A 27,361-nucleotide genomic window follows, 5' to 3' on the forward strand; every position below is an offset into this window, starting at 1 on the left:
CCCTCCCAAGCCACAGTCCATTCAAACCTGGCACCGCAACACCCTACAGCCAGGAGGGACCTGACCCTATCCAGTAACATAACTCTGCCTTGCAAGTACCCATGTATCCCTTGCAGCGACCATGCTGGAGGCTGGAGTAGGTTAAACTGGAGGAAGGCAGGCCACGGTACCTAACACAAATCACACCTTAAGCAAAGCAAGACAAGAAGCAGCCTGTGGACCAGGAAACTTTTTACTGTCATTGTTAAACCTTATTGAGATTGCCCCTGACCCTGCTTGCCTCCTCTAGGAAAGAACATAAATACCCCACCAATGAACTACTTTGGGCCTTAAGATATATATCTGCTTACCTAAGATGATCTCCATCATTTCAGCACCTGCCTCCTACAGGAAGCTTTACTCAATTAATATACAGGCTTGGAGAAGGAGGGATGCATGTGTAGAACTTCTTCAGAAAAATCAAAGTTTAAGACTAACTTACATTTGGTTATAAACACAGTGAAGTTCACATTCACTAGAAGTTTTGTAGAAGCAAGCTCCAAGTTCTAACTCCAGCTCCTAGAGTAACTTTCATAAGCAATAGGCAGTGGAGGTAAACAAGGCTGTGGCTTGCATAGGACAAAGCTGCTGGGAGAGGTCATGGGCACAAAGGGAGGCACTGGGACCAGTTCCAGGAATGACTGTGCTGATCAGGACACAGGAGCTGAGCTTTACCCTGCCTGAGGGGTCAGTGCTGCCAGAAGGTCAGCAGGGCTTGGCCTCAGCCTATTTATTCTTGCTTCAGTAAATACATAGGCTATTCTGTTTTGTCCAAAACTTGCCAGGGTTTCAAATGTAGGGTGAGGTGATGGGTGCAAGTTTGGGAACGCAGAAGGCTGTAAAAGCAACTCTCAAACACCACCCTCCCCAGCCTCGTCTTTTAGCAGCTATGAGCCCTGGGCATGTTTGTGCTGGTGAATTAAACCACAGCAGTTCCAGGTGAGCACTGTGGAGTGGGAAATATCATGGAAGCCAGTATCAGCTCTGTTTACCAGCTGCTGGAAACTGGAAGGCTTTTGTTACTGTTAAAGTAGATCCACCCAGTCACACAGTGAAAGCCTGAAGCTAGCACAGCAAATGCTTATTGCTTCATACAGTATGTGAAATTACTGCTCTGAACCATGAAATTACTATCTGCACATAGTTCATCCTGCCTCAGCCGCAGCTGACACGCCTCTGCACAACTTCCCTTTGTGTTGATCTCTGACTCTGCTGCAGAGCCTCCGATGGCACCAGGCATATCACAGGCCTATTGTTCTGCGCAGTGTTTTAGTTACACTGACACTTGGTTTACAAATTCATTCATTTCTCTGCTTCTCGATTTAGTACATGGCAGTTCCAGAATAATTTATACCTCTCACTTGGCATTTATAGAAAGCTGAGGCAACAAACTGGAAGACCAAGTAGTTCTCATGGCTGCTCTATCATCTGTGCTGCTTTGGGTTGCTTTGTCCACGGATCAGAGTTCAGCTGAGTGCTCAAGCTTCATGCTCAAGTTGACCACCACAGCACAAGGGGACTTGCAAATAACTTTAGCAACTGAATTATTGACCAAAAAAAGATAGAGAAGAAAATCTTTCTAAAAGAAGTACCTTGTAATTACTGGGATTTGCAAAGTAAGACGACGCATACAGCTGGGGTCACCACTGGGAATGAATGACTTGGAGGGAAAAGCACCTCTGTAAAGCCCCTTCCCCCTCCTACTGCCCCTCCACTGCTGAACACCTGAACGTCTCACTGTAGACATTCATCCTCTTACAGCCCAAAGGGACCAGGTCAACAAGGCCTTTCAGCTCAAACCACACTTACTTTGCATGGAACCTAATGTGCGATCACAAATATAATTCCATCTACTTGAGGAATGTAAAGTTTCTAGCACAGTGATAGTAGAAATCAGGTGAAGACAGGCTAGGGCCAGCAAAAACTGAGCTTGTAACAACTGCTGGCAGAGGAGGACACACCACCACATCCAGTGTTGCCAGGCAAACCCAGAGACACACACAGAGGTCACACAGACAGCAAAAGTTAGGACCTGCAGGAGCATCGCTCGTTTCAGTCCAGAAAGATATAGTACCAACATCCAAAGCTCCCCCGTGCTCCTGGGCAAATTTATTGGTGGGAAGCTGGTGTGGGGCACCAGGGGCATTCAGCCCAGCTGTATATTCACGCTGATTTAGGAAAAGGGCAGACCTTCACACTGCATACCTCAATATAATCAGTATAAGAAGGGGTAGTTCACAGGTAGTGATAGATGAGATTTCTCAAAAAAACATCAGGTTGCAAATGTAGTCACGCATAAACATCTGGTTTTTAATTAACATGGGTACTGCAATTTCAACCAGTGCTTTATTTTCTACAAGTTCATTTAGTCGGTTGTACCAACTGGAGATCATCTGAGGTCTAGGATGAGATGCTTGTCCAAGGCATTACTTCAGATTTACTCTGGCATAATGCAGGTCAGAATGTGGACCTGCTACGTTTTACTTAAGCTGTTTCCAGTTGCAGGTTTACAGACATTGAGACAGGTTTATTACAGTAAATAAACAATAAATGATATATTTAAAGCTCATATTTTCATCACCTTTGTGCTTACTGATACCACACATTAATAACAGTATATCTGTCTACACATTAAAGATTTTCCTATATAAATGACAGTGATCAGAGCACAGAACCAGCCAGCAACTCTACTGTACCAGCCCTGTTTTCCAGTTTTGACTTTCTTAGTTGTCTTTAGCAAACCATTTAGTTGCCCTGTCTTGGGTCTTTTCTCTATGAAATGGGAGCCACTGATGCCTGTGTGGCCTTCAGGAAAAAGAGTTAAACACAGAAAAGACAGGATCTATGTAAATGCTTCAGCTTAGAAAAAAAAAAATCTGTGCAACCAGGTCACAACAGTGATATGGAAAACACCAACAATGCAGCCCAAATACCCTGAACTCCACACCACATCAGACCTGAAAACATCAGCTGCACAGACGTCAAGTTGGAGAGACTTTTCATTACATTCTCCTGACATTGCTCGTATGAGTCATCACTAATATATGGCAGAAAAAGGTCATATATTACAGCTGCCTTCCTTGACATATTTAAAATGGGTTCATGATTAAACAAGGAGACTAGTCTAAAAGTTTCCAGGTGCACTTCTCTATTTTTTTAGATAATGGTCTAGGTTCCAGAATGAGCATGACAGTCTGGAAAAGGCATGGCATTATGTAACCACATTAGGTTATAAATTCAGCAGCTCCTTCCACAAGCGGTACCCAAGCTCTGCACATCCATAGAAGCCCCATATTTCCACCACCCGGACAGCAAAGGTGCCAATGATGCCGGCTCACTAGTTCTCTCGGCCACATGGAAGTTCTTTATCATTTCTAGAATTATAAATAGGTTTGCTTAAACAAAAGCATGTATATAGATAGGTATTATACCAAGCTGTTTAGAAAGACTGAACTACTTCCTTAGGGAAAGCTGGAAATTCCTTTAAAACCTTTGTCACCTCAACCTTCTGAATCACTTGGTTGGTGGGTTTTTTTGTGTGGTTCCCCCCCCCCAATCACTGTGAGTCAATTGGACCCAAGGATGCTTTGAGAACACGCAGAGGAGGGACATACCTTCCTGTAAGGACATCCTGCAGGAACAACAATTTCAGAAAGTCATTTGCCATAGGTTTCTCCTGCCTTCAGCTCATGACAGACTTTAGTTCTGAAGCACGTATCCTGGCAAGCCTTGCTTTCCCTGCCTTGGCTACAGTGAAAAGCCCAGTCTGCTCCGCAGTTGTAAGACCCAGTCCAGGGAGGTGCCCAGTGCTACTGCAAACAGCTGCACTTCTTTGCTCCAGTAGGACAGGAAGAATCTCAGACCATAAGAAAAGCCTATCCTGATCTAGCAAGTTAAAAACCCTTGGGACAGCTGGTCAAATACAGCACTAATGACACAAACAGGATATTCTAATTTTGCCTCCTCCACCTCCAGGAAACAGTAACACTACATGCTATATATGTAGGCTCATCACCTTCCTATGAATCCAACTGGGTTAAAAAAAGTGAAAAATCAGAAAATCACTACACTGCCAACTCCCACAGCAAAATGAGGCTTCTGTACACCTTGGCAGTCCCATGCGTTCAGCTGCTCACCACTGCAGACCTAAGGCAGACAAGTGGTGATTCTTCCGGGCTTTAGTCAGATTCCTGTCTGCAAACACTCTAATTCTGAGCTTCACACAACTGTGAGGGGACCTGAGCTCCATTTTCACCCTCAGTGACATGCTCTCCAAGGCAGCTGCAGCCAGCCAGCACTGCTCAGACCTGCAGGAGTGGGTCACTTTGCTCGGTGGCAACCCTTCCACTGAGATGGGCAGCAGCACTGCAGTAGATGAAGTCATGTTCCAACAACTAAGTAAATCCAGCTTTACAACTCTTAGTACCATATTAGAAGATGCCACACAGTGTAAAGTACTGATGGTTAATTTCATATTGGCAGGATTTCTGCTAGGTCAGGTATCATCTGTCTGGACTGCTTTGACTTTTTGCTGGATCAGGTATTGTCAGTTCTGGATCAGGTAACAGTCTGCTCTCCAGCAGCTGGTGTGAACACCAGGATACGTTGTCTGTCTGGCTAATTCGACAAATATGAACACACCCTTGATCTGCACCCAATTAGTATTGATGGATGATCCAGAAATGCACAAATATCAGTCAGGACCATCCCTCTCCTCTGTTTTGTCCCTGTTTCACTCATCTTGACACAAAATGGGAACAAAATTAGTATAAAAGGTCAGACAAATAGGGAAAAAAAGTAGAGCTAGTTTTCTCAGATTAAAACAACGGGGAAATGGGCATGCTCATAGCAGTTGACAAAGAAGCATGTGTAGTAGTCTCTGCTTATGCACTCAATTATACACCATTTCCCAGCTAGTGATAAACCACCATCCAGAGTTAGTAGGCTGCATGCCTAGAAACACACTTGGTATTTTACCACCCACCTTTATATATTCTTACAGACAGAGCAATGGTAGAAGTGCCTGGCTCCTCCACAAAAGCTGGGCACAAAAGAAAAAACATAGAAGATGCTCCTCAATTAGTTATTTCAGCAAGTATCTGGCAGAAGAGGCAAACCCCAACTATAATGGGGTTTTGGCATCATCTGCTCTTTTCATAAGCTGCCCACTGCCCCTGCAGCCAAACCCTTGGCCCATAACCTTCACAGAGAAACCTGCAACCACTTAGCCGAAGTGCTACGCCACTCCTATTAAAGAACACATGTCCTGCAATAGCAATTGGCACCGAGATGCGAACAGTGAAACACATTTTGGCCTCAATGGCTAACAGCCAATGTCAAAGGCTATTTGCTTGAGGGGATTAATCTTTCAAGATGATCACTGTGTGTAGCACTGGCACCAGCACCCCAGTGCCTAAAAAGTCTTGTCTTTGCAAAAGAGACACTGGCAGCTGCCAACCAGCCCTCAGCACTGCGGGACCCAAGTGCACATCACAGCAGGCCTGTTCCCAGAACTAGCACTGGGTGCCTTTCTCCACATCAACATGGCAAGACATCCTCTTTTTTAGCTGAATTTTGGAAGACGGACTCTGTTTCTTGTGCAGCTAGATGCCAGAGTCAAGTCAAAGTGGCAACAAGAGGCATGACGTTCTTCTCTCCCAGTCCTGACATACCACCACCACCTTGAGCATCCAGCCCCCCAAACATTTAGTAACTCATCAGCTCCACCACCCACAGTCAGCACAGGAGTTTGGCTAAATTTTTAGCAACACTTACAAAAACACAACTAAAGCACAGTTGTGGAGCAAACACCTCCGGGACAATTATTGATTAAAAGTCTTTCTAGAGGCAGCAAAAAGAAAACTCAAGAGCTGCAAAACCAGGGAAAGAGTGAGTAGACAAGAAAAGACCCAAGGGTTCAGAAGGTAACTTTCCACTTCATTAGTTGCAGTAAACATCTCCAAGTAATGTGATCTTATGCAATTTATCAGCTAATCCTCCCTTCTCCATTTTGAAAGATTATACAAAGTGGTGAAATGTTAGTTAATTTACATCTTAGAGGACCAGCTGAAAAGTAACAGAAACATGTAATCTTCTCATAATTATAAAGTCAACACATAACCGATATGAGAAGCCTCTATTCATAGCAGCAAAAAGGAGCATTCATTCCTCTTTACATCATCCCTTCAGTGTTACGTCTTAATGCAATTTTCAACAGCAGGTGAAATCACAAAAATTGGAAACAGTGTGAAATATTTTCCTCTATCTGGTTTTAATTAAAATACTCAGCAAAACACAGAGGAGCGATAAAGAGAGGTAACCCTTTCCACCTCAGTTGCACTGTCTGTTCATTGTTACAGAGCCGAGTGGAAACCCCACATGCAACATCAGTGGTAAATATTTTCCCTACTATTAAAGCAGTGGTTCAGATTAGTATGACAGAAGCAATAAACATCTGATTATGATCTATATGGTAGGTGTTTTGTGGCCTTTTAAGTTTCTGAAGGTCCACCTGAGAAGTGGGCACCAGAGGAACTGCTATTGGGAAGACCAGATGAGACCTGAGCTGCCCTGTCAGCTCAGATCACAGCAGTGGGACCTTCTGTCTGGGCAGTGGGAGGGAGCTGGTGCCTCTCCCACCTGAAATTTACCCACACCACAAGCTGACACAACCCACTCTGAAACCTCCAGGCCCTGTGGTACCCTGCTTAGCCACAGCTCTTGTGGGCAAACTGCCCAGACACTGGGGATATGCAGTGCATGGACAGATCACGGGGGCACCCAGCTCCCAGGCAGACATCCAGGGCATGTATTCAGCTTCAGTATTCCTATGATCCAAGACAGTTGGGTCTGAACACCAGCTCAAGATGCTGTTGGCTTCCTTTGCCACAAGGGCAGAGTGCTGGCTCATGTTGAGTAGGACCCCAGAGGGCCTTTCTGCAGAGCTGCTTTCCAGCCACTAGGCCCCCAGCTCATACCATTGTACAAGGCTGTTGCTCCCCAGGTGCAGGATTCTCCATTTCCCTTTGTTGAACCTCATGAGGTTCCTTTTAGCCTATTTCTCCAGCCTGTCAAGGTCCTGCTGAATGACAACACATACACTTAGTCTACCAATCACTCCTCCCCAGTGTAGCAGAATTTGCAAACTTGCTAGGGGTGTGTTCTGTCCCATCTATCATCCAGGTCACTAATGAAGATGAACAGTACTGACCCCAGTATTGCCTTCTGAAGTGCAACACCAGTGACTGGCCTCCAACTCAACCTCATCCTGCTGGTCACAACTCTGAGCCCAGCAGATCAACCAGTTTCAGTCTGTCTCACAGTCCACTTGTCTGTACTTCATCAGTTTGTCTAGAAAGATGTTATGGGAGACAGTATCAAAAGCTTTGCTAAAGTTGCTATCAACAACATTCACTGCTCTTATTCACCAAGCTTTTCATCATAGAAGGCCACCCCAGTACCCCCTGTTCCACATTTTCCCTAGTCATCTTTTTGTTCTTACATCTACAGAAGCACTTCTTGACCATCACATCTTTTACCAGATCCAGCTCCAGGTGAGCCTTGGCTCTCCTGATCCCAACTGTGTGTGTGCTCAGAGTGTTTTTATATTCCTTCCAGGTGACCTGTTCCTGCTTCCACCTCACATGTTTTATATCTCCCTTTCATTTCTTTAAGAGCTCCTTGCTTATCCATGCAGGCCTCCTGTCACTTTTGCTTGACTTCCTGAATGTCAGGATGGACCATTCCTGAGCTTGGAGACAGCAATCCTTGGGAAAAAAACCAACTAGCTCTCCCAGATCTCTTCTTCTTCCTAGCCTCTTTATAACTCCTTTAAGTTAGTAAGGTACAGAATTCATATATGTGACATCCTAAGTCAGGACAATCTACAGGCATGCTCTCCCCTATTGCAGGCACTAGTCAGGACTGGATTGCAGTTTTCAAGTAAAACTTTCCCTAACTAAATTCACAACAAAATTACATGAGTAAGTAAAGAGCTACCCGTGAATATTTACACATTCAACTCCTACTTAGAGATTTAACTCCCCAGTGGATTCTCTTTAGAGTTCCAAATAAGCATAAATGCATTTCTGAGTCTAACCCTTAATCAAAACATCCAGGATTCAGTGTGTAAATCACTCAGTTGGGATTTTCCTTCTCACATGCTAAATCACTGCAGTACAACCTAATGCAACCATTCCCTTAATTGCAGCAAAGCCCTTTTGGAAACTCTCCTTTCACTGTATCCACCAAGAAATGCATTTGTAAATGTTCCCTTTAAAAAAAACCACAAACAACCAAAACCAAACCAACTCACAAAACTTCTGTTTTGAAAACTAGCTAAAAGAATTAGCGTATTTGTTGAGTTATTTATTTTATTTTGCCCTTTAATTACTAGAGCCTTTGTTTCCAGATGAATCTAGCCTCTTCTGTAATTGTATCCATGGAAATAAGGGTAGCTTTTAAAAAAATCTATGAGGAATCTCTACACTGTGCTGTGTCTGCAAGGTTAAGAGTGAAGTACAGAATTGGTACTGAGCTAGTGCCTACACATTCCCTGCTTCTCCTACAGGTGCCTTTGAGATAGGAAGGATTTTATCATTTCTAGACAGGAGCTCTTTGTCCAATTTAGAGAAGGAATCACTGTTTATCCTCAGTTAAAACAGATTCTGTTTCAATCTAGTACCAGTCACAAAAAGTCTTCTCTGGTTGTCTTCCACCATAGCCAGAAAGAGAGATGTCTCTTCAAGCAAAGCAAGAAAAACTAAGCAATCACTACAAGTTGTTGTCCCCTACTGGTTTGCATCTGATGGGAACCACAGCTTTTATCTTGCAGTGGTGTCAGTGACTCAGGCTGACAGGAATGACTTGTACAAGTCTCTGGCAGGGGGAACACAGGATGAACGTGCATCCTTTTCCCTGTCTTCCCTTGAACCATCAGACACTGTGAACATGGGATATCACGTAAGAAATAGCCTTGCAACTTACACTGTACCAAGGAAAGAAAGGAAAAAACACACACCACACATGAAAAACCACCTGTGTTCCTCTACAGAACTAGGTTTAAATCCTGGCATGTATTTCAGTCCTTTACCTGCTGAAGTAGGTAATATCTAAGCATCTGCTGACAGCAGAAGGACCTTCAACTCAGACCTGAAATACTGGATGTCCCCCAGACTCCAGCCTCTTCTTTCCCTGTATAATATTACGCAGTGTACTACTTGCTATTTCCCAATGATATGATCCTGGAGCTCTTCAAGAAAAGAACACTTGAAATACATTACTCCTATTTAGGATCAAGCATGTGGGCTGTTCTCTGTTCAAATCTACACTCCAGACTGCACAGAACAACCTTATCTCACCTTTTCTCCCCCTAGGCTTAAATATCAGTGCCCTAGCCCTGAGCTGCATCATAAAAACAAGCATGCAACTATTTGTTATTAAATGGTCACAGCTGACCTTGGAGTCAATCTTACTCTACTTTAGACCCCAAGACATTTACTCTGTTCCCTTAAGTCAACTGCTTGGTCAGAAACTGCAAGCTGCATAGTCCAAAAAATTCAAACAATTTGTTTACAGGCTTAATTAATACTTTTTCTGGCTGGTAACTATTTCTTTCAGAACAGTAGTGTTGCAGGTAGAAGTGATGTGTGCAGAACTGAGCCTGTCCCAGCAGCTGATCTTTCTTCAAAACAGGAATGTCTACTGTTTAGGGAGATGTTTTTACAGATGATTGACACCTGGGTATGTAGTTCTTACGCTCTGAGAAGGAAAGACTCCATCAATCTCACTGCAGTTTGGTTGCAGGCCTAATCCAATTTAAAACATACATAAGCAAAATAAAACTTAAAATTTAACATTGCCCTATAGTGTCCCTATAATTTGGTTCTGTGTTCAAAATGAAAACAACTCAAAATAGAAATAATGTGGTTTTATAGTCACTTTCATCTCAGCCCTGGTGCTGGCAGTTCTGGACCAAGGAACAGTGCCTCGATATGTCAAAAGCCTGGAAAACAGTGAGGGGGCAAATACACAGGCATAAGCTTTGTAATAAAGGTGAAATAACATATTTCTCAAAAATCTAAGTAAATATTTGCCAGAGCTCTCAGCAGCACACCCCACCCCCCTTTTTTGAATCAAAGTTCTCTCTTGCATTTAATACATGGTTAGCAACACTAATTTAAAAGCTCCCCAAATGCACCTGCTGGTTGAGCTGCCCAGTTGCAGCAAGTACTACCAGAGTGACTCACCCTCTGAAGAGCCATTCCCCTGACCACCACTGCATGCCTCTTCCTCTCTGCTTTTGAATATCACTGCAAAATCCATAGCAACCTTGAGCAACCAGAGAAGCTACCTCCTTGCAGAAGCCATGGTCTTTCTACAAGCCCACACAGGCCTTGTATTTGCAGGTTGACAGAAGACAGGAGTTAAGGCAGGGACAACCCCCACCCAAAAGACCAGAAGAGAGGAACCCTGACTATTGGGATCAGCTGGTGCTCATTGTCCTCACCCAACTACACAGGCTAGAAGAGTTAGAGGGAGAAACACCTGAATGTAAAAAGGGGAGAGGGAAAAATGCTAGTATTACTTGTTACCCTGACACCTGTGGCTTGAAGTCCAGATAATGTTTGTGCATGGGCATGTGCTCTCAGCAGCAGCCCAGAGCCTACCCTCACCCCCACTAGCACTGCTGCCACTGGCCTCCAGTTCCCACAGGTGGGATTCAGCTCCATGCTGAAAGTCCCCAGGCACGACATACAGCACTACTGGTGGGTAGGGCAGTCAGGTCCCAAGTCCCCTGCTCTGCTCCAACCCAGGCACAGTAGCTTTCGGCAGTCCCTCCACTTGTCATCCCACCTGCAGAGGAGTGTTAGAAATTCCCCATGCTGGCACAGACCAACCTATTTGGAAATGAAAAAGCTCTAAGCCAATACCCATTATTCATGGGGTACTTCATCAGAAAAAAGAAAGTACTTCCATCAGATCTTGCAATGCACCCTTCTCCTCTTACCTTGCAATAATCTAGCACTGGGTTTCCCAATCTGCCAGTCTTTCACCAAGCAAAACACCTAGTAATTTCAAAGGAAGTTCTGCCCACAAAGGAGTCCAAGATCTGGCCTTAAGCTTGGGAGCTAGCATGTTGTGTTTGGTTTTGTTTTTTTCTCCCTTTCATGAGCTACAGAAATAAATTAGATGGACACAGGTGAGGTTGACCAGCCAGAGGCAAGCCACCACTGTGGCCAGATGGGTCCAAGCTACTCCCTGCTCCTGCCCATTGTCACTCCCACCATTCCCCCAGGGAAGCCAGGCAAAGCCCCTGCAAGGTGGGGAGCAGAGGCAGCAGCAGAGAAAGGCAGAGCTTCACACACTTGGCACACCAGGAAGCTGATTTGCAAGTCTGCACTTGGAGCACCTTCAAAGTATTTTCTTTGTGGATAAATGCAAATCAGCCTCTGGGGATCACCTCTTTCTGGTCCAGTTCTTCACCAGCCTGAATTCCTTCCAGGTATGGAAGGGGTTGAGAAAGACTTTTCCCAAAAGAGTAACATCACCTTGCTCACACAGCATGCAAGGCTGTTTCAGCCTAACCCAAGGCACCCCTTTCTCTTTTCTCATTTTCTCAATAGGTCAGGAAGGCTTTTTGGTTTTGTTTCTTAAAAGAGCATGGTTTGGCTGAGTCCTTCCATTCTGCAGCACAAGGGCTCTCTGAAGCTCTAGGGCAATGTGGGATTTGGCAAGTGAATTGCCACCCCTCCACTCTGCCAGAAACTACAGCAGGGGGCAAACCTTGCCTTGCACCTGCCCTGTGCTGTGCTGTGTTCAAAGCTCCAAGCCCAAACCTGCTGTGGATTTGATTTTTTTTCCCCCCTCTCTCTGAATTGGGCAGTGACCTGCTTTGCAGGTGTTGCTTGTGCAGCTGCCAGGAAGCCCTGCACCACTCTCCAAGACCAGGCAACACCTCCCACTACAGCCACTCTCTCCAACCTTGCACAGGAATGTCTCCCTCAAAACTAGTAAGAAATAAGACTAGGAGATTCTCCTTCCAGGCCAAGCAAAACAGCAAGTTTTTTTCTAATTGTTTGTAAAACAGCATCTGAGACAACAACTGATGGCTGCCAAAATTTCAGGGAAGAAACATTAAGTATCAATAAGTAGGACCTATTACTTTACTGCAAAAAAGGCAACCAAAGGAAAAGTGGTAGCAGAACCCAGCGCCCCCAGCACTTCATTCACAGCACAGACAGCATCAGGGTGCTCTCTATAACCACCTGCAGATCAGAGGCAATGGGTGTCACATGCATCCACATCCATACCTGCTCCTCTAATCTCTACATCCCTGTTGGGTCTAGGTCTTGATACCTTCATGTGACTTGTGTTCTGGGCAGATGATGACTTCTGGACACAGCCTCTATCCCACCCTGCCAAAAGTCACCTGCATGGAAAAATCAGGTTCAGTCTCTAAGTCTAGTCTCTTCACACTGACACTTCAGTGCCCCAAGACAGTGAGATCCCAGCTTCTGCAATAAGGAGCTTTCCTAGGATTCACAAGCAACCTCCATAAATCCATCACCTCTTCCTTCGAGCAATCAGAGCAACTTGGGAACTCAGTGCCCACAGCTGGCTTTGTACAAGCTGAAAGAGGTCAGCAGGACTTAACAGAGCATTATAGCCCTCTTTTACACCATTAACTCCACCTGCTCTTTGCTATTTACATCATAATTTGCAGGAAATTGGTGTCTATCTGTCAAGATACCAAGTTCCTGGGCAAACCACACATCACTTTTACAGCCAAAGCATAAAGCAGATATATACCTGACAGCTCCACAGTGGATATATCCTGGGAGGTACAGAGGCAGCTGGGCAGGCCAGGCAGAGAAACATGGCAAGGGTAAAACACAGATGTGAATTTACTTTTTCCCTGATCTCTGTGGTGTAATAAAAACTGAAGATGACTCCAAGCTGTCAGAAGCAAGTCAAACATGCCCCTGTGATCTAAACAGGACTGTCATGAATGAGGGAGGTCTGGATTTATCAGCTAAAAGTGTTCCATTTTCTAAATAAAAATTTAGTTAGTTAAAACCTTACATGGATTTTATTTTGAGATGTCCTGAGGTTTTTTTCCTGAGTTAAGTCATTAAGGTCTGCACCTGAGCTGCAGGGGTTTTCCACCAAAGCAAGTGCATCACTTGCCGTGAAGCACTGCCGCTTTACAGGGCTGCACTGCAGAGGCTCAGCCCTCCTCTAGCAAGGAACAGGTACAACAAGCCAACACACTTTCTAAGACGACCAGCTACTGACCTACACTTCAGAAAATTACATGCTTATTTCTCAAACCAGCTCAAAATCTGGACTCTAACACACTTGAATGTTGTGCAGCTCTGTTTTCTATTGAGTGTTTTGATCTGGGAAACATGGCTTTGATTAAAAATGGGCAACCCACCAATTGCAGAGAATTTTCACATCACTGCTTAGCAAAAAAAGAGCTGCAACAGTTATTATCCAGTCATCAAAACTTCTGCCTTGTCCCCTGAGGAATTACCTGTCTCCCCCATCTACACCTAAGAATTGGGATGCTCAAGGTTAACAGCATAGCAACTGCCACAGAGAGAAACATCGAAAGATCCATCATTTTACCAATTACAGCTCTTTCCACTGCCTGATATAAACAGTAGTTTTGTCTCAGCTGGTGCTGGGCTCCAATATATTTTGCTTCTTCCACATTTTAAAAAAACAAACAAAAAACTTGAGGTGGAAAAAAGAACAACATGTGAGACTGTCCATAGAGACCATAGGACTAATCCTGTTGCGTTTCACATCAATGACAAGAACAGGGAGGACAGCAGGCAGCAGCACATGGCCAGGTTAGCATGCTTTTTTGAATGGAGGAAACCATGGGTAAAGCAGCAAAGTCTATTCACTATCCCCTTGCTCAGAACCATTCCCCCAGTGATTATTTTCCAGTCATTCAACATCTGGCCCAAACAAATGGATTTGGTAGGAATGTCACACCAGGAACAAACATAGAACACAAAACCAAGATCCTACTCTAATACTACTGAAGGCAATGTCATATCTGCAAGGCCAGGAAAACAGAATCAAGCCACAGCAGCAGAGACGTCAGGTGTCTCACTTCGAGTCAGGTCAGCACTTGATTTATTACAGTAAAAACACTCAATCATACTTCTCCTGCCTACTTAGAAATCCCTTCCTAACAAAGGTTTCCAATCAACTACTCCCTGCACACATGCTGCATTTTTGCACATGCAAAGCCCACACACAAAAATGAACTTCAAATTACTTGCATTTAAAATCAGGACATCCACAAACAGTTGCCTAGCCTTGCATGTCAAGTTCAACAACATACCACACTGACCCAACCAGGGACCCACGTTCAGGACTGACCTTACCCAATGCACCCCAAAACCCCACAGGCTGGGACTGCCAGCACAGAGGTAACCTTGGAGGAGGTGAAGAAAGTACAGCAGAACCACCCAGCTTCCAAGGCCAGGAGCTTTCTCATGGGATCCCAGTTCACTGGGATCACTGCACATGCTTGGGGACAAGCTTGCAGCACAGAAGAAAGGTTTATGTAATGACCACCAGAACAAAAGGGTATTTCCCATGCCTGGGAGAGGCCACAGGGTCTTCACGGACCACAGGAAATATGATCCAAGCGAGCTGGAGCATCTAAATATGCACAACTGTCAAATGGCGTTTAGGAATGGCTTTTTGTTTCTCTTTATTTTAACTTTGAAATGTTCTGATTTTTTCAAGTGGCCACATTAAAAGGGAGAAAACATCTTGTTTTCACTTTCCAGAAGTTCTGCAGTGTCGCAAGTGAAACAGTTTGACAATTAAATAAATGTCTGGATGGCCAGGAAAGCTTCCGAGAGTCCCCAGCAGTTCTTCCATAACAGCTATCTACTTTTCACAAAAGCTATAAACATGTTCTGAACTGAAGTGAGTCTTGTCCAGCCGAATTATTTAAAAAAGCAACGGTATATAGCTGGACATGACCTTTTGTAGCCTACTAAATATCTCTTTATTGTCCATTTGATCCACTCCCTGCTATTTCATGACAGTGTGTGGTATTAATATTCTTTATGTTTGCACAGTGCCTTCCCTGCACTTCTCCCAATATTCAAAAATACACACATGAACCCTCACGGCAAGCTAGATGCATTTCAGTGCTGCTGCCTGCAATTAAAGACATTAGAATTAACCATCTCCCCCAAATCTAGCCTTAAGTATTTGTTTTGTTACTCCAACCCTATCAATCCCTCTTCAGAGTCATTTGCCTTCTCATCCCTCACACTTGGAGGAACTCAGTCCTCTGTTAGGTACCTCAGCTCCCAAAAACTCATCACGGGTAAAACTCTAAGCATGCCTACTGTGCACAGGCAGTGTGCAGCACCCATCGGCATACCCCACTCCTGCCCAACCCCAACAGGCAGCACCAACTAAATCAGCCCAATATACCCGTTCTTCCAAGTCACACAGTAGCTGCCACTGCTGCCCCCTTCTCTCAGCAGCACAGAGGGTCCAGGGCTTACAGCCACATTGACTGAGACAACAGCTGAGCTGCACTTGTCAGCACATGTGCACAACCACAACCCCAGCAACACAGGAACACAAAGGTTTAAACCCAACTGCCTACAGGTCTTCGTGCAAACCCTGCCAAGAGGAGCTCTTCCAGCATCTCAAATTTGGAAATAGGTGTCACCAGCAATAAATCCTCACCCCCAGCTGAGTCCCCCTGTGTAAGCACTTACATGTTTTATATGCACAGTAGTTCTCAGCTGAGCATTAAATAAGTGTTCATGCTCTAGGGTGCTGGGTTTTTTTCCTTAATGAGTCATAGGCCTTTTCTTAGAAGTTTGCTGGAACACATAAATGTGACATTAGAGATTTAGTAAAACTGCTCCAAAAAACAAGGAATGAAATTTCAGACAATGTGAAATACTCCAGCTGGAAGAGATATATGACTTGCTTGGCCATTTTCTTGTGCTCCTCTGTCTCACAGCACAGTTAAAGAAGGCTATGCTGATAGGGAGTTAAAACAATGTAGTGAGGTTAATAGAAAGAGATAACATACCACACAACAGAAACATCTGCTCCAATGTAGAAAAAAGGGACAAAATCCACTTCCAGAGACACCATCCACACAGGCACAATGAAAATCACATAAAAATCCAGCCAAACACTGACATCTTGATCAATCATTAGCACATCTGCTAATTTTGCTAAGAATGGTCCTGCTCCCAAACAAGCCAAGAGGAATCCTGCTGCCAGCCTCAGAGCAGTCACATCATGCCCGTGGAACATCTCCAAGCAATTCCACATCACAGCCCCAGGTTACCTCTGTCCTGTCAGGACTTGAACCTTTCAGGCAGTTGATCGCAGCCCTCCAAAACGAGCCATTTTAAGCTTTTATTAAAACTTAGACACCATGCACATTCTTGCATTTCTTCCTATTTGCTGCTTCAGTTTTGCTTTATACCATATATTCCCAGCCCTATCAGAGAAGAGGCACTTTATCCAGGATGGGCCTAAAAACCAAACACTACATTACACTCCAAGACACCTAGTTTCTCCAGCCACAGAATAAGAAATTATTTTGGACACAACAGCAGAATCACTCTGCTTTGGCAGGCTGTGAGACAAAGTATGGGCTCTGAAGCACCACAGGAGTGGCTGCGCCATCTCTCCCACCAGCAGGGTGGGGACCCAGGGAGTGGGGTCCCATGGGATCCCAACACCTTCACCCCAACAAGGAGAGCTGCCCAAGCACCCAGCTAGCAGGCAGGCATCACTGGATAGCAGCGCAGGATTACATGCTCTGCCAGTGCCAGAGCTCAGTCTGGGACAGAGGAGATGCCCCTCCAATGCTGCTGAGGAAAACCCCAAACCATAATTCTGCCAACATGTGAGGCACTGTCCTGTGATGGCTTTTGGGACATATGATGTAGGTAGGGGGCCAAGCCCAAAGCTTACTAAATTGCTGCAAAAATTTTTTGTTTTAGTATAATTGTTTGGCTTATTGCTGACATTTTATTTTCTTTCCATTGATGAACAACCCTTTTAAGCATCTGAAAGTTGCCAGATTTCTTTTTTAATAATTCTAGTACTTGGCAAATTCTCTTGCTTTGAAAAGGCTTTCTAAACATCCGATATCCACATGGCTGTAACAGAGACATTTATATCCTAATTAATTAACCATGGATATTAAGGATTTCAGCCTATATTGGTATCTTTGCTGCTACCACCAAGCCATCAGTGGGAACATGCAAATTTTATCATTTACACACTTTAAATGTAAAAGTGATACAACTGCAGGGAAATCTTCCACTAAACAACAACTTCAATCACATAACTACAGGTACTCTGAGTCTCACCTGTTCCTTCACAACAGGGTCACATTTCTACTCTGCAAAATACAGCAGCCACAGAATCCATTAAACAATTTACTCCCAATTCACACACCACCACATAACGAATTTCCAGCGTGTTATTTACTATCAAACTGGGACATTCACACACAAATTTTTGTGGAGGATAAGGCACAGAGCTAGGCAAACAGCTGTCAATACTAATTAAACTCCACTAGAGGAAAATATTTTTACTTTGAATCTTGCTTAGGAGGCCTCCCTGATGCCCCTAAGAGGGCATACCTGATTGGGCTTTTGGAGGGGCAGACACAGGGGGAAGGGTCTGTTTAAAAGCCTTACACTACTTCTGGGAATTTGAGAGCCTCTTTCTTACTTGAGGAATGCAGTACAGACCTGGCTTGGAGCTTGTGACAGAGCCTTAAAAACCAAGCAGTTCTAACGAATTTCTGCATTTCATGCAGCAGCCCTGTGGCTCTGTGATCACCCGGGGCACAGCACACTCAAAACAAAAGCAAACTGCAACATGGGCTCCACTTAACCCTTGCAAACCAGTATACTTTCCACAAGGCTATGAACTCTTTGAAACAGGCAAAAAGAAACTTCCTTCTCTGCATGCATTTTGCATGTAATGATCCCCTCCACTTCACACGCATAGAGCTGGGTGGCTCGTCCCTTCCCTCCCTTGGCACACTGCTGCATCACCCTGTGGCTCAAAAGCAACCAGGTACAACACTTATGGGGTACACACGTAGGCACACTTCCCAAACCAGAAGATGGAAGGAAAGGGTAACAATTAAACCAGGAGTTACTATACCACAGCAGTACATATGCCCACGCCAACTCTTGTATTACACATCCAAACCTCTGCATCAGAAACCTCACCTGTGGTAGCCTCAATAAAACATGTGGTGGTTCTTTGGAAGTCACCACCCCCCTCCACACAGTGCTTTTATAACAATGCAGAGAGAACCCAAGAGTAAAAGCACAAACAACAAAACCAAGCAAAAAACATTTGCCATTAAATAATACCCCTATTCATGGTCAAATTTCTTGCAACTGAAGATAAGAAAGCAGCTGTCCCCATTCATAACATGCTTCTGTGCAAGTTAGTCACCCAAATTTTCATTTAATGTTAATTGTACATTACATGCACCTAGTACTTAATAAAATATAAACACACTTATATTCCACATCTCTCTGCTCCTGTTATTACATATGACATGGTTTATTACTTCCCAACTTCAGGGAGACTCACAAGCATATGGCATAGCTAGCAGGGACAGCAACAGGCCACCTAGAACTACTCCCACATCGTTCACAGGACATTTCCTAACACAGACAAAAGAAGGATACTACTTTTTTCCAGCTCTGTTGACTAGTGTTATCACACTTATTTCCTTGCGTCCTCTTTGTTGTCTTAAATTCTTTCCCAACACCTTCCTATTCCTTCCTCCCTCTGGATGACCCTCCAGCTCCCCGCTTTCCCTATCTGTTTACCATTATTTTCTTGACTCATTCAGCCAATCATTCACTCTCTTCCCCTCTCCTCTCCTCTCATGCACCCAGGCACATGCAGCAGCGCCATTCACTCTCCCCTTCATGCACACGCACTCTGCATTGCCTGTTGTCTCAATGTAGGATCAGTGACGGGGGGCACGCTCTCAGTAGCTGCAAGCCACCAGGGTGCTGCTAATTCACCTGTACCCCAGCATGTCCCACTGCAGCTCTCCTTACACCTTCCCCAGTGAACACTTGTCTGACCCTGTTTTTGAGGGCTTTCTTGCATTTCAGCGAAAAAAGCCTGACCACTCTCAAATCAGTTTCAGGAGTGTATTTTCCAGCTGTAACTGGGAGATTAGCAAAACCAAACTCTGAAGTATGTGACCTGTTTGAATACTTCAGGAGACCACACCACATAAGTTTATTTCTAGTTAGATATTTGTCTATTAAAGGCTCAAATCTGGTGGAAAATAAATCATTTTTCACAGGACAGCCCCAACTGTAAAAGCTGAAGGACCTCCACTGCTTAAAGCTGAATGGGTTTCTAGGCTCAGATAAAGAGAAATACAAAGTAATTCCCAGACAATAAATCTTTGCATGTTTCCAAAGCCAGTATGATATATCAACTGTTACCTCTATTTTGATCGAAATAGGAAAGATCTAATATTTCACAAAGAAAGCTTCAGGAAATCATAAGACAGAAGACAACACTTCAGCAAATATCATAAGCGTTCCGGTCACCAACTACATGCTCACCTAAATTTCACTCAGATTTTCAAATTTCATCTTTAAGCAATGCAGCTTCTAGGGATTTATCACTGTTATCCATCTTAACTTTGATCTCACTGTATATACACCCTTCCATCAAATTAACCTGCACACACAAAAGAAACATAACACACAACTCTGAACTCACAAGCACACCGTAAGGCCCAAAAGCCAATCCTGCAACACCAACAGGATTTCTCAATGTAAAGAAACAGATTTGCACGGATGACTATGTACATAAAGGGCAGAAAGGGCCTGGATCGGTCTAGGCTTTTCAACAGGATGTTATCAGCAGCATTTCTTGGTAGTGCTCCAAGAAACATGTGTTGGTACTACCAGGTGGGTTTCTGAAAGATCCAGGAACTCTCAAAAGTCAAGCCTACTCACTAGGGTAAGAACAGGCTTTTGCTAGACAGATGACTACAGTTACTAACAGAATCTAGACGTTGTCTCTCATTCTGAGAGATCAACCAACTACTGCTTCACTTGGTAAACCACCCACCAGGGTACTGCAAAAGGGGTGTTTCCCTTAGGGTGAAGAAGGGTCAGGCAAAGGTGCCTGTGGAAAACAAGAACGGTGACAGCTCTTTGTGATTTCCTGAGGAGTACCACACACGAGATGAACTTGCTGTATGCTGCATATCAGATGCGAGAGATACACGGGCAAGGTGGCAGCAAGAGGCAGGGAAGACGCTTGATGTGTAGAGATGGGGAAAAGCACCTTCACAAAGGGCACTGCACAGGGCTGTCAAAGGATGCCAGCAAGATCACAAACTTGCTTGTCCCCCTCTCGACTTTGCACAGGCAGGAAAATCATCCGCACTCCCCCGCCTCCCTAGTCTCACAGTGCCTTTTCCATCTCCTCTTTAGTTCAAGATGGTGAGACAATTAAGTCACTTCTTGCATTGGACCCCACCACCCTGTCCAAGATGAGCAGAGAGCCCTTGTTGGGCAATGGCTGCAGCACAGCAGGGGCTGCCAGGAGTGCAAGATTGCTGTCTGTGCCCCTCCGTTGACTCTCCTATTTCTGACAACATGCCAGCAGAGCTACAGGACATACAGAAAGATCTTGTTCAAAAACAGCCAAATCAACATCACAACACTTCCCTGCCTGGTAGATGACAAGCCATAGGTCTACAGTCAGTCCCACAAGAACTGCTTCAACTTGGATGAGCGTGCTAAAGTCCAATTTTTGCCTTAAACTGTCTTTTTCAGCTCCTGGACATCAGACTGAAAAATTCTGCAAAGTAAATAGAATTTAAACCAGTGCCTGAGCTGACGACTTTCCAACACCCACAAATGTTTTGTTGACACCTCAGGATGCACATTCAATTTAAAACATCTCTGCAACAGAAGTTTGACTACTCACCTCACCACATAAAAATGCTCAGCTGAGAAGAGTTACAAAAGTGAGTGAAATTATATTTTTATTAGCTCTCTTCTCAGTATCTGCCACTAAACTGAGCACATTTACTAAACTGCCAGTACCCTGACACAGGACAGACAGTATCTCAGAGGGCTGAGGATGGAGCAGTTTGGGTAGCGGTTGCATAGGAAGCAGCTACAGCGGAACAAAGTCACACCCAATCCAACTGCAGGCTGCTGCCAAGGGAACAGGCTCAGCCTCCCAGAGCCCTCTGTCTGCACCCTCTCCCTTGGGTCAGCTCCAGCCACCTCATTGACAGGGATGAATTGGAGCAGCTCACCAATCCAGCTCAAAACAACCCTCCCTCTCCTCTTCCTTCTCTGCAGGCTTCACTTTCTGTAAGATCAGTGAGCACATGTGGCTGCAATGTGCTAGTGGGAGCACTTGGAAGTGGCAGGGTGCTACTTCTCAGCTGTGCAACTGGGGGTAGGGCATATGCAGAGCACTCCTTTTGCGGCACTGTCATCTTCAGTCATGTTAAATCAGCGGCAGAAGGGCGTTTTCCTTCTCTCTACAGATGCACTGAGGCCTGCCAGAAGAAACGGAAGGATGGAGAAGGTGAGGCAGTAAAGCAAAGCTCCCAGCACAGCGCTGCTCAGAGCCATTCATACCAGAACAGGCAGAGACATCTGTCAGTCCCATTGACCTGCCAGGTTGCACACTGTGTGGCACCCCAGGAGCCTCCCCGATGCCCAGACCCTGCACATGTCCTCCATCATGTAGGTAGCTGCCCCAGACTACAGGTTCCTCCTGAAGCAGAGCAGCAAGGTGTGGGAGAGCAGCCAGGGACTGCCAGCACAACCACAGTTAGGGGAACACTCAAACTGACCCACAAACAGAATGAAGGCAGGGTAGAGTGGTTGCTCCTCCAAAAAGGACTGGTTAGTCACTTGACCTCAGTTTCAAAGTAATACACTGCTCAATTTTTCTTTTTTTTGGGGTGGTGGTGGTGGGTGGAACACAGTAAAATTACTAGTGTCCTACTCACTAGACAACCCAAGTTCATCTAATTAAGGAGCACTAAACCATCTCCTCTATTCCCTCTACCTTGTTAGACTATTGGCTCAACACTTCAGTTCTCCACAGACATCACAGAACACCCCTCAACTGCCTTTAGACTGTGCTAGACACCAGCAAAGACTGACCATGTAAGCAAAGACTTCAGCTGTAGTATGTGCAAGCTGCTACACAAATCAATGCATTTCTCCTTGCTTCTCTTTATGAACCTTGTTTCAGACCCTCTTGACTAAGTCAAACTAAATAGCAGACTTCTCCCCATCCTGTTCTCACCCTCCCTGTCTCTGACCCATCAGCCTGCAGTCATCCCTTCCAAGCCTTCATGCACTCGCTTAGCCAAAGTGCAGCATTCACCTCCATGGGTGATCTGAACCAGAAATGTGGGATCGAGCCCACCAGGGTTTATCAAAACCTCAACAACTCACAGAAATCAGCTCTTGATTTTTGTGTTTTCTGGGTTTCATCTGCTTCCAGGATGCAAGTCACAGCAGCACTTCTTTGTGCTACTACAACAAATACCTACAGAGCAGCTGGTACGTGCATTCTCTAGGCATAAAGGCGCAAGCTTACTGCTGATCCTACACAGGATGCATTGCCAAGGTTTAGGGCATGCTCCAACAGGTTGCTACAGAATATACCTGCAAGTAGTGACGCTTACAACAGGCAAATTCTTGTAAATAAGAAAAACCCACCCACAACACAGACTCCCCAGGGCTGCTCCTGAGTCCCTGATTGCACACCCAGCTTCCCTGGCCACTAGAAACCCCTCTCAGAGGCTCAGGACAACTATAAGATGTACTCCAAGTAAGAAACAAGTTATTTCTCACTCCCTCACCATATACCACAAAAATTTTGAAGACAACATTTCTTGCAGTTAGCATATTAATGAGCCCTCCCATCCAGCTTCTGCACCTACTCAGAAGTGAACCGTTATTGTCCTCAGCTGGAGTCACTCAGCTGCTGAGAAGCACCACATCAGGTGCCAGGCCCTGCAGATGATGCAGTGGATGACCATCAGCTTTCTTATCAGCTCCATTATGGGACTGAGGGTGGCAATAAGCACTGCATTCAGCTTCCTTTGTCAAGGCACAAGAGCTTGTAAAAACTATGCTACTGCAGGTCACAGAAAGGTTTGCCTTGTAGTACTGCTCACTCAGCTACCTTGCTGATCAGCCCAGTCTGTCTCACTACAAGTGTCTTGCAGACAGTTGCAAGAATCCCTGCAACTCCTCCTTCCCATGCAGAGCACACTAATGCTGTGCCAAAAGCAGCCTGAATCCTCATGTTTAAATCGGCGACGAAGGTAATGCATGTCTCCATCCTCAGCAATGCTCATGTCTGTCAGACATCACACACTGCCAGGGAGCCTCTACCCCGTTCCCAGGCAGCACACAAAGCCCAGAGATAACTGTCCCCTCAAAAGCCAGGGATGAGGACTGACTCATCCACAGCCCCTCATCTTCCTAGGCCTCCTTCTCCCTCCTCTGCTGGAGCTCCTACATGACAGTCCTCACTCCTCGTTCAAGCAGGGAACAAACTGCTCCTGAGGGCTGCCCGGGTCTGGCAGTTGCCTGGCTCACCCGCAGTCCCCAGTACGGTAGAAACAGAGCAGTATATGAACGCTCCAGGACCATCTTTCAAAGGCATTTTGGCCCTTTCCTCCCAGTACAAAGTAAGAAAGATAGGGGAGCTTAAACCTAACTAGCGTGACTACAAAAATGCGTTCACTCTTTTCAAGAAGTTACTTCTGTTCTATAAAGCAACAACAGAAATTCAGGAAATGATCAACAGGCTGATTTAGCCTCAACAAGGACAGAGGGCTCTCCTCTCCCCCAAAACTCCCCTCCCACCCCAGGGATGACATCGACCCCTGGCAGCCTTGCATGCGGAGCAGACCCTGCGAGGCCTCGTGGGGCAGAAACAATGCTGGAGCTCTCACAGGCACTCTGAACTAGCTCAAAAATTTTACTGAATGAGGCATTAAAAATTGCTTCACCAGCCACGCTCGCCATCTATGAAGTTATCACAGATGGTCCAAGAGCACAATCACGAATGCCACAGCCTCAGGGATGCTGGTGGTTATCGGTGAAGCTTCAGCAGCCCAAGAGGGAGAGAGGCAAGCGAGAGTCACCATAGCCCCAGAGCACAAACACCTTCTCCAACACCTCTGACAAGCCTCCCATCTGCACGTGGAAGAGGAAGCACCACGCACCCTAGCAAACCGCGTAAGGAATAGACGGGAGAGAGATCAATCAGCGGGAACGAGCTATTGGTGTAAGCATTCTGACACCAGTTAGACAGAATTCATGGCGATGCGGGGCTTCACCAGGTCGCAGCAGCCCTGGGCATCGCACGCTCGCCTCCCCCACAACCAAACCCACCCGGCTGCTGACAGGCCCCGCACACCGCCGCCCTTCAGCCACCCCCCAGCCCCCCCCACCGGCGGCGGCTCGCTCACCGAAGTACTCCTTCTTCATGTGCATCTCCAGCTCCTTCTCCAGCTCCAGCGTCAGCGCCTCCAGCCGCCTCTCCGCCTGGCTGGGGCCGCTCTCCCGGCACGGCGTCACCTGGTAGGGGAGCTTGAATTTGGGAGCCGAAGCGGAGCCTTTGGTCGGGCTGTAGGTGTAGGGGGGCGCCGCCTCGGGGGCGGCGGCCGGGTGTTGCTGGTCGTGCCGCGGCGGCGACTGGGCATGGATCTTGTGGTAGAGGTCCCCGAGCTCGGGCACGGCGCCGTCCTCCTGCAGGCCGGGCCCCAGCAGGGAGGAGCGGGGCGAGGGCAGCTGCAGCTCGGGGTAGGCGCTCATGGAGCCGCGGGAGCTCCGCGAGCTCTGGCTGGAGATGCTGGAGCGCGGGCTGACCACGGCGGCGCCCGCCGCGCCGCGGCCCTCGGGGCCGCAGAGGCTGGAGCGGGGGCTGGCCAGGGCGAGCCCGGCGCCGCCCGCCCCCTCCGGCTCGGCGCTGCCCGGCGGGCCGTACCTGGAGTCCGAGTAGCTGGAGCGGGGGCTGGTGGTGCAGGAGTATTGGCTGGCGGTGCTAGAGCGGGGGCTGGCGTGGCGCTGGTCGTAGCCCATGCTGATGCCGCTGGTGCGGTTGCTGCTGGGCTTGCTGCCGCCGCCGTCGTAGCTGGTGAGGCTGGCGCGAGGGCTGGAGTGCTTGCTGGTGTCGCTGGCCGTGCTGGCGTAGCTGGAGCGGGGGCTGAGGGCGGCGCCGTCGTACTGCACCAGGCTGGCGCGGGGGCTGCCGTACTTCTCCTGGCCGGGCACCACCAGGCTGGAGCGGGGGCTGGAGAACTTCTCGTAGGGCAGCGCGGCCGCGCCGCCCAGGCTGGAGCGCGGGCTGGAGAACTTGCCATGCTCGGCGACGGGGCCCGGCGAGGAGGCGGCCAGGCTGGCTCGCGGGCTGGCGGCGCCGTACTTGCCGTCCGGGCCGCCGGCCGCCCGCCCGCCGCCCTTGGCCACGTAGCCGCCCTCGTAGGCGCTGCCCGCGGCGTAGCGGTAGCCCTCGGCCGAGTAGCGCTTTCCCTTGTCGGCGAAGCCGCTGTAGCAGGGCAGCGCCACCTCGGAGCGGGTGCACAGCCCCTCCTCGCAGCACGGCGGCCCCGCGGCCGTTGGCGGCTCAGCGGCGCGGCCGTTGGCGGCGCGGAGCGGGGCGGCCGGCGCCGCGGGCGCGTAGGCTTTGCCGCAGGGGGCGGCGGCGGGGAAGGCTTCGGCGGGCGGCGGCGGCGCGGCGGTGCCGTTCATCTTCCGGCCCCGCTGCTCCGCCGTCATGTGGGCGGCGATGACCCGCTTGGTCTCCTCCAGGTCGGGGTGCAGCGCCAGGTCCCGGCGGCCGCCCCGGCCATACGGACCCTCTGGGCAGGGCTCATAGAGGGACAGATCCTCCATGAACTTGGTGGCCTTCAGTGCCATGTCCTCCTCGTACTTCTCCATGCTCGGCCGGAGCCCGGCGGCGCGGGCCGGAGGAGGGACGGCGAACTCTCTGCGAAAGCGCAGCCCGGGGCAGAGAAAGGAAAGGTGGAGGAAAAAAAGAAATAAAAACCAAAGCCAAAAAACACCCCAAAAGAAAGCCCCTTCCCGTGGTCCTGGCGGGGCAGTGGCGCGACGCAGCTCCTTCTCCGGAGGGCGGCGAGGCGGCAGTCACCTCGGCGGCATCCCCGCGCCACAGCGCTGGGCTCGGTGCAGCCGGACTGCCCGGCGGCGCGCGGCGAGCGGAGACGAGGAGCCCCTGTGTCACTTTCCAGCCTTAAATAAGTTGCTCGGTCCAGTCAATGGCGCGCGGCGCGGAGGAATTTGCGCTCGGCGGCTCCCTGCCCCCGCCGCCCCCGGCCGGCCGCCCCGCGGCGGGGCCGCGGCCCGGCCCGCACCCCTGGGCGGGGGGCGAAGGCGGCGGCCGGCCCGGAGGGGCTTTGCGGCGCGGCGAGCAGAGCGCGGGGCGCGGCGAGGCAGGGACTCCTTTGTGTGGGGCAGGAATGCGAGGAAGGAGACTGGGCGCTGCGTCCCGCTGGAATGTAGTTAATGCTGGAGCCAAACAATGATTTTCACCGAGTCAGTCAGGGAGAGGGCGGCCGCAGCGCTGCTCGGCGGCTGGGCCGGTGGCTCTCCTCTTCGGCCGGCGCTCACCGATCCTTGCCTGGGGCGGGCGGGCGCTGCCCCTGCTCGCAGCGGATCGGGAGGCGGCGGGGCTGTCACCGCGCCCCGGGCCGCCGCCGGGCGGGAAGCGGGGACTCGGCGGGGCGTCCTGAGGGCGGCCGTGCCTGGGGTGGGGGTTGTCTGTCAGGGAGAGAGGCAGGCGCTGGACCGCCGCCCGGGGTTCCCGCCTTCCGGGGGGCTCCGCCGCTCTCGTCCCTGACTGGAACTTTACGGTGGGACCCGCGGCCTCGTCCTGCCGCGGGAAGGGGGCAGCTGCCGCCCGTCCCGCCCGCGCCGTCCTACCGGGGATGCGGCTGGGGGCGCCGAGCGAAATTGCCGGCGTCTCGGCTGTGCCTGCAGCGGGCGGGGGGTTGTGGGATCAGCCCCGCTGCTCCAAATGGCTCGCACCTGTGCAAAATCCCCGGACCGTCCAGGTGACTGCTGAGAGGACCTGTGCTTTAGCACAGCAGCTGATAATTATTTGCAGTTATTTATTCGGTCTTGGGGGAAAAAAAAAAAGCAGTACGAACACGTATGGTAAACATATTGTGGCCTAAAGCAATCTATGAATTGACACGAGTTTAAAAAAGAACGCT

At 48.0% G+C, this 27,361-nt stretch overlaps 1 protein-coding gene across 1 annotated transcript in view; it reads right to left on the reverse strand.

Moving 5' to 3' along the window:
• Positions 1–26,700, reverse strand: part of WTIP (WT1 interacting protein) — an 89,581-nt gene extending 62,881 nt beyond the window's left edge. Inside the window, exon 1 of the mRNA XM_064459572.1 lies at positions 24,596–26,700. Within this exon, the coding sequence (XP_064315642.1) occupies positions 24,596–26,066 (1,471 nt within the window). The 5' untranslated portion in view covers positions 26,067–26,700. The remainder of the gene's footprint in view (positions 1–24,595) is intronic.
• Positions 26,701–27,361: the final 661 nt, after the last annotated feature.

The sequence above is a fragment of the Phalacrocorax carbo genome, chromosome 8 (assembly GCF_963921805.1).
Source record: "Phalacrocorax carbo chromosome 8, bPhaCar2.1, whole genome shotgun sequence".
In the NCBI taxonomy this organism is placed as follows: domain Eukaryota; kingdom Metazoa; phylum Chordata; class Aves; order Suliformes; family Phalacrocoracidae; genus Phalacrocorax; species Phalacrocorax carbo.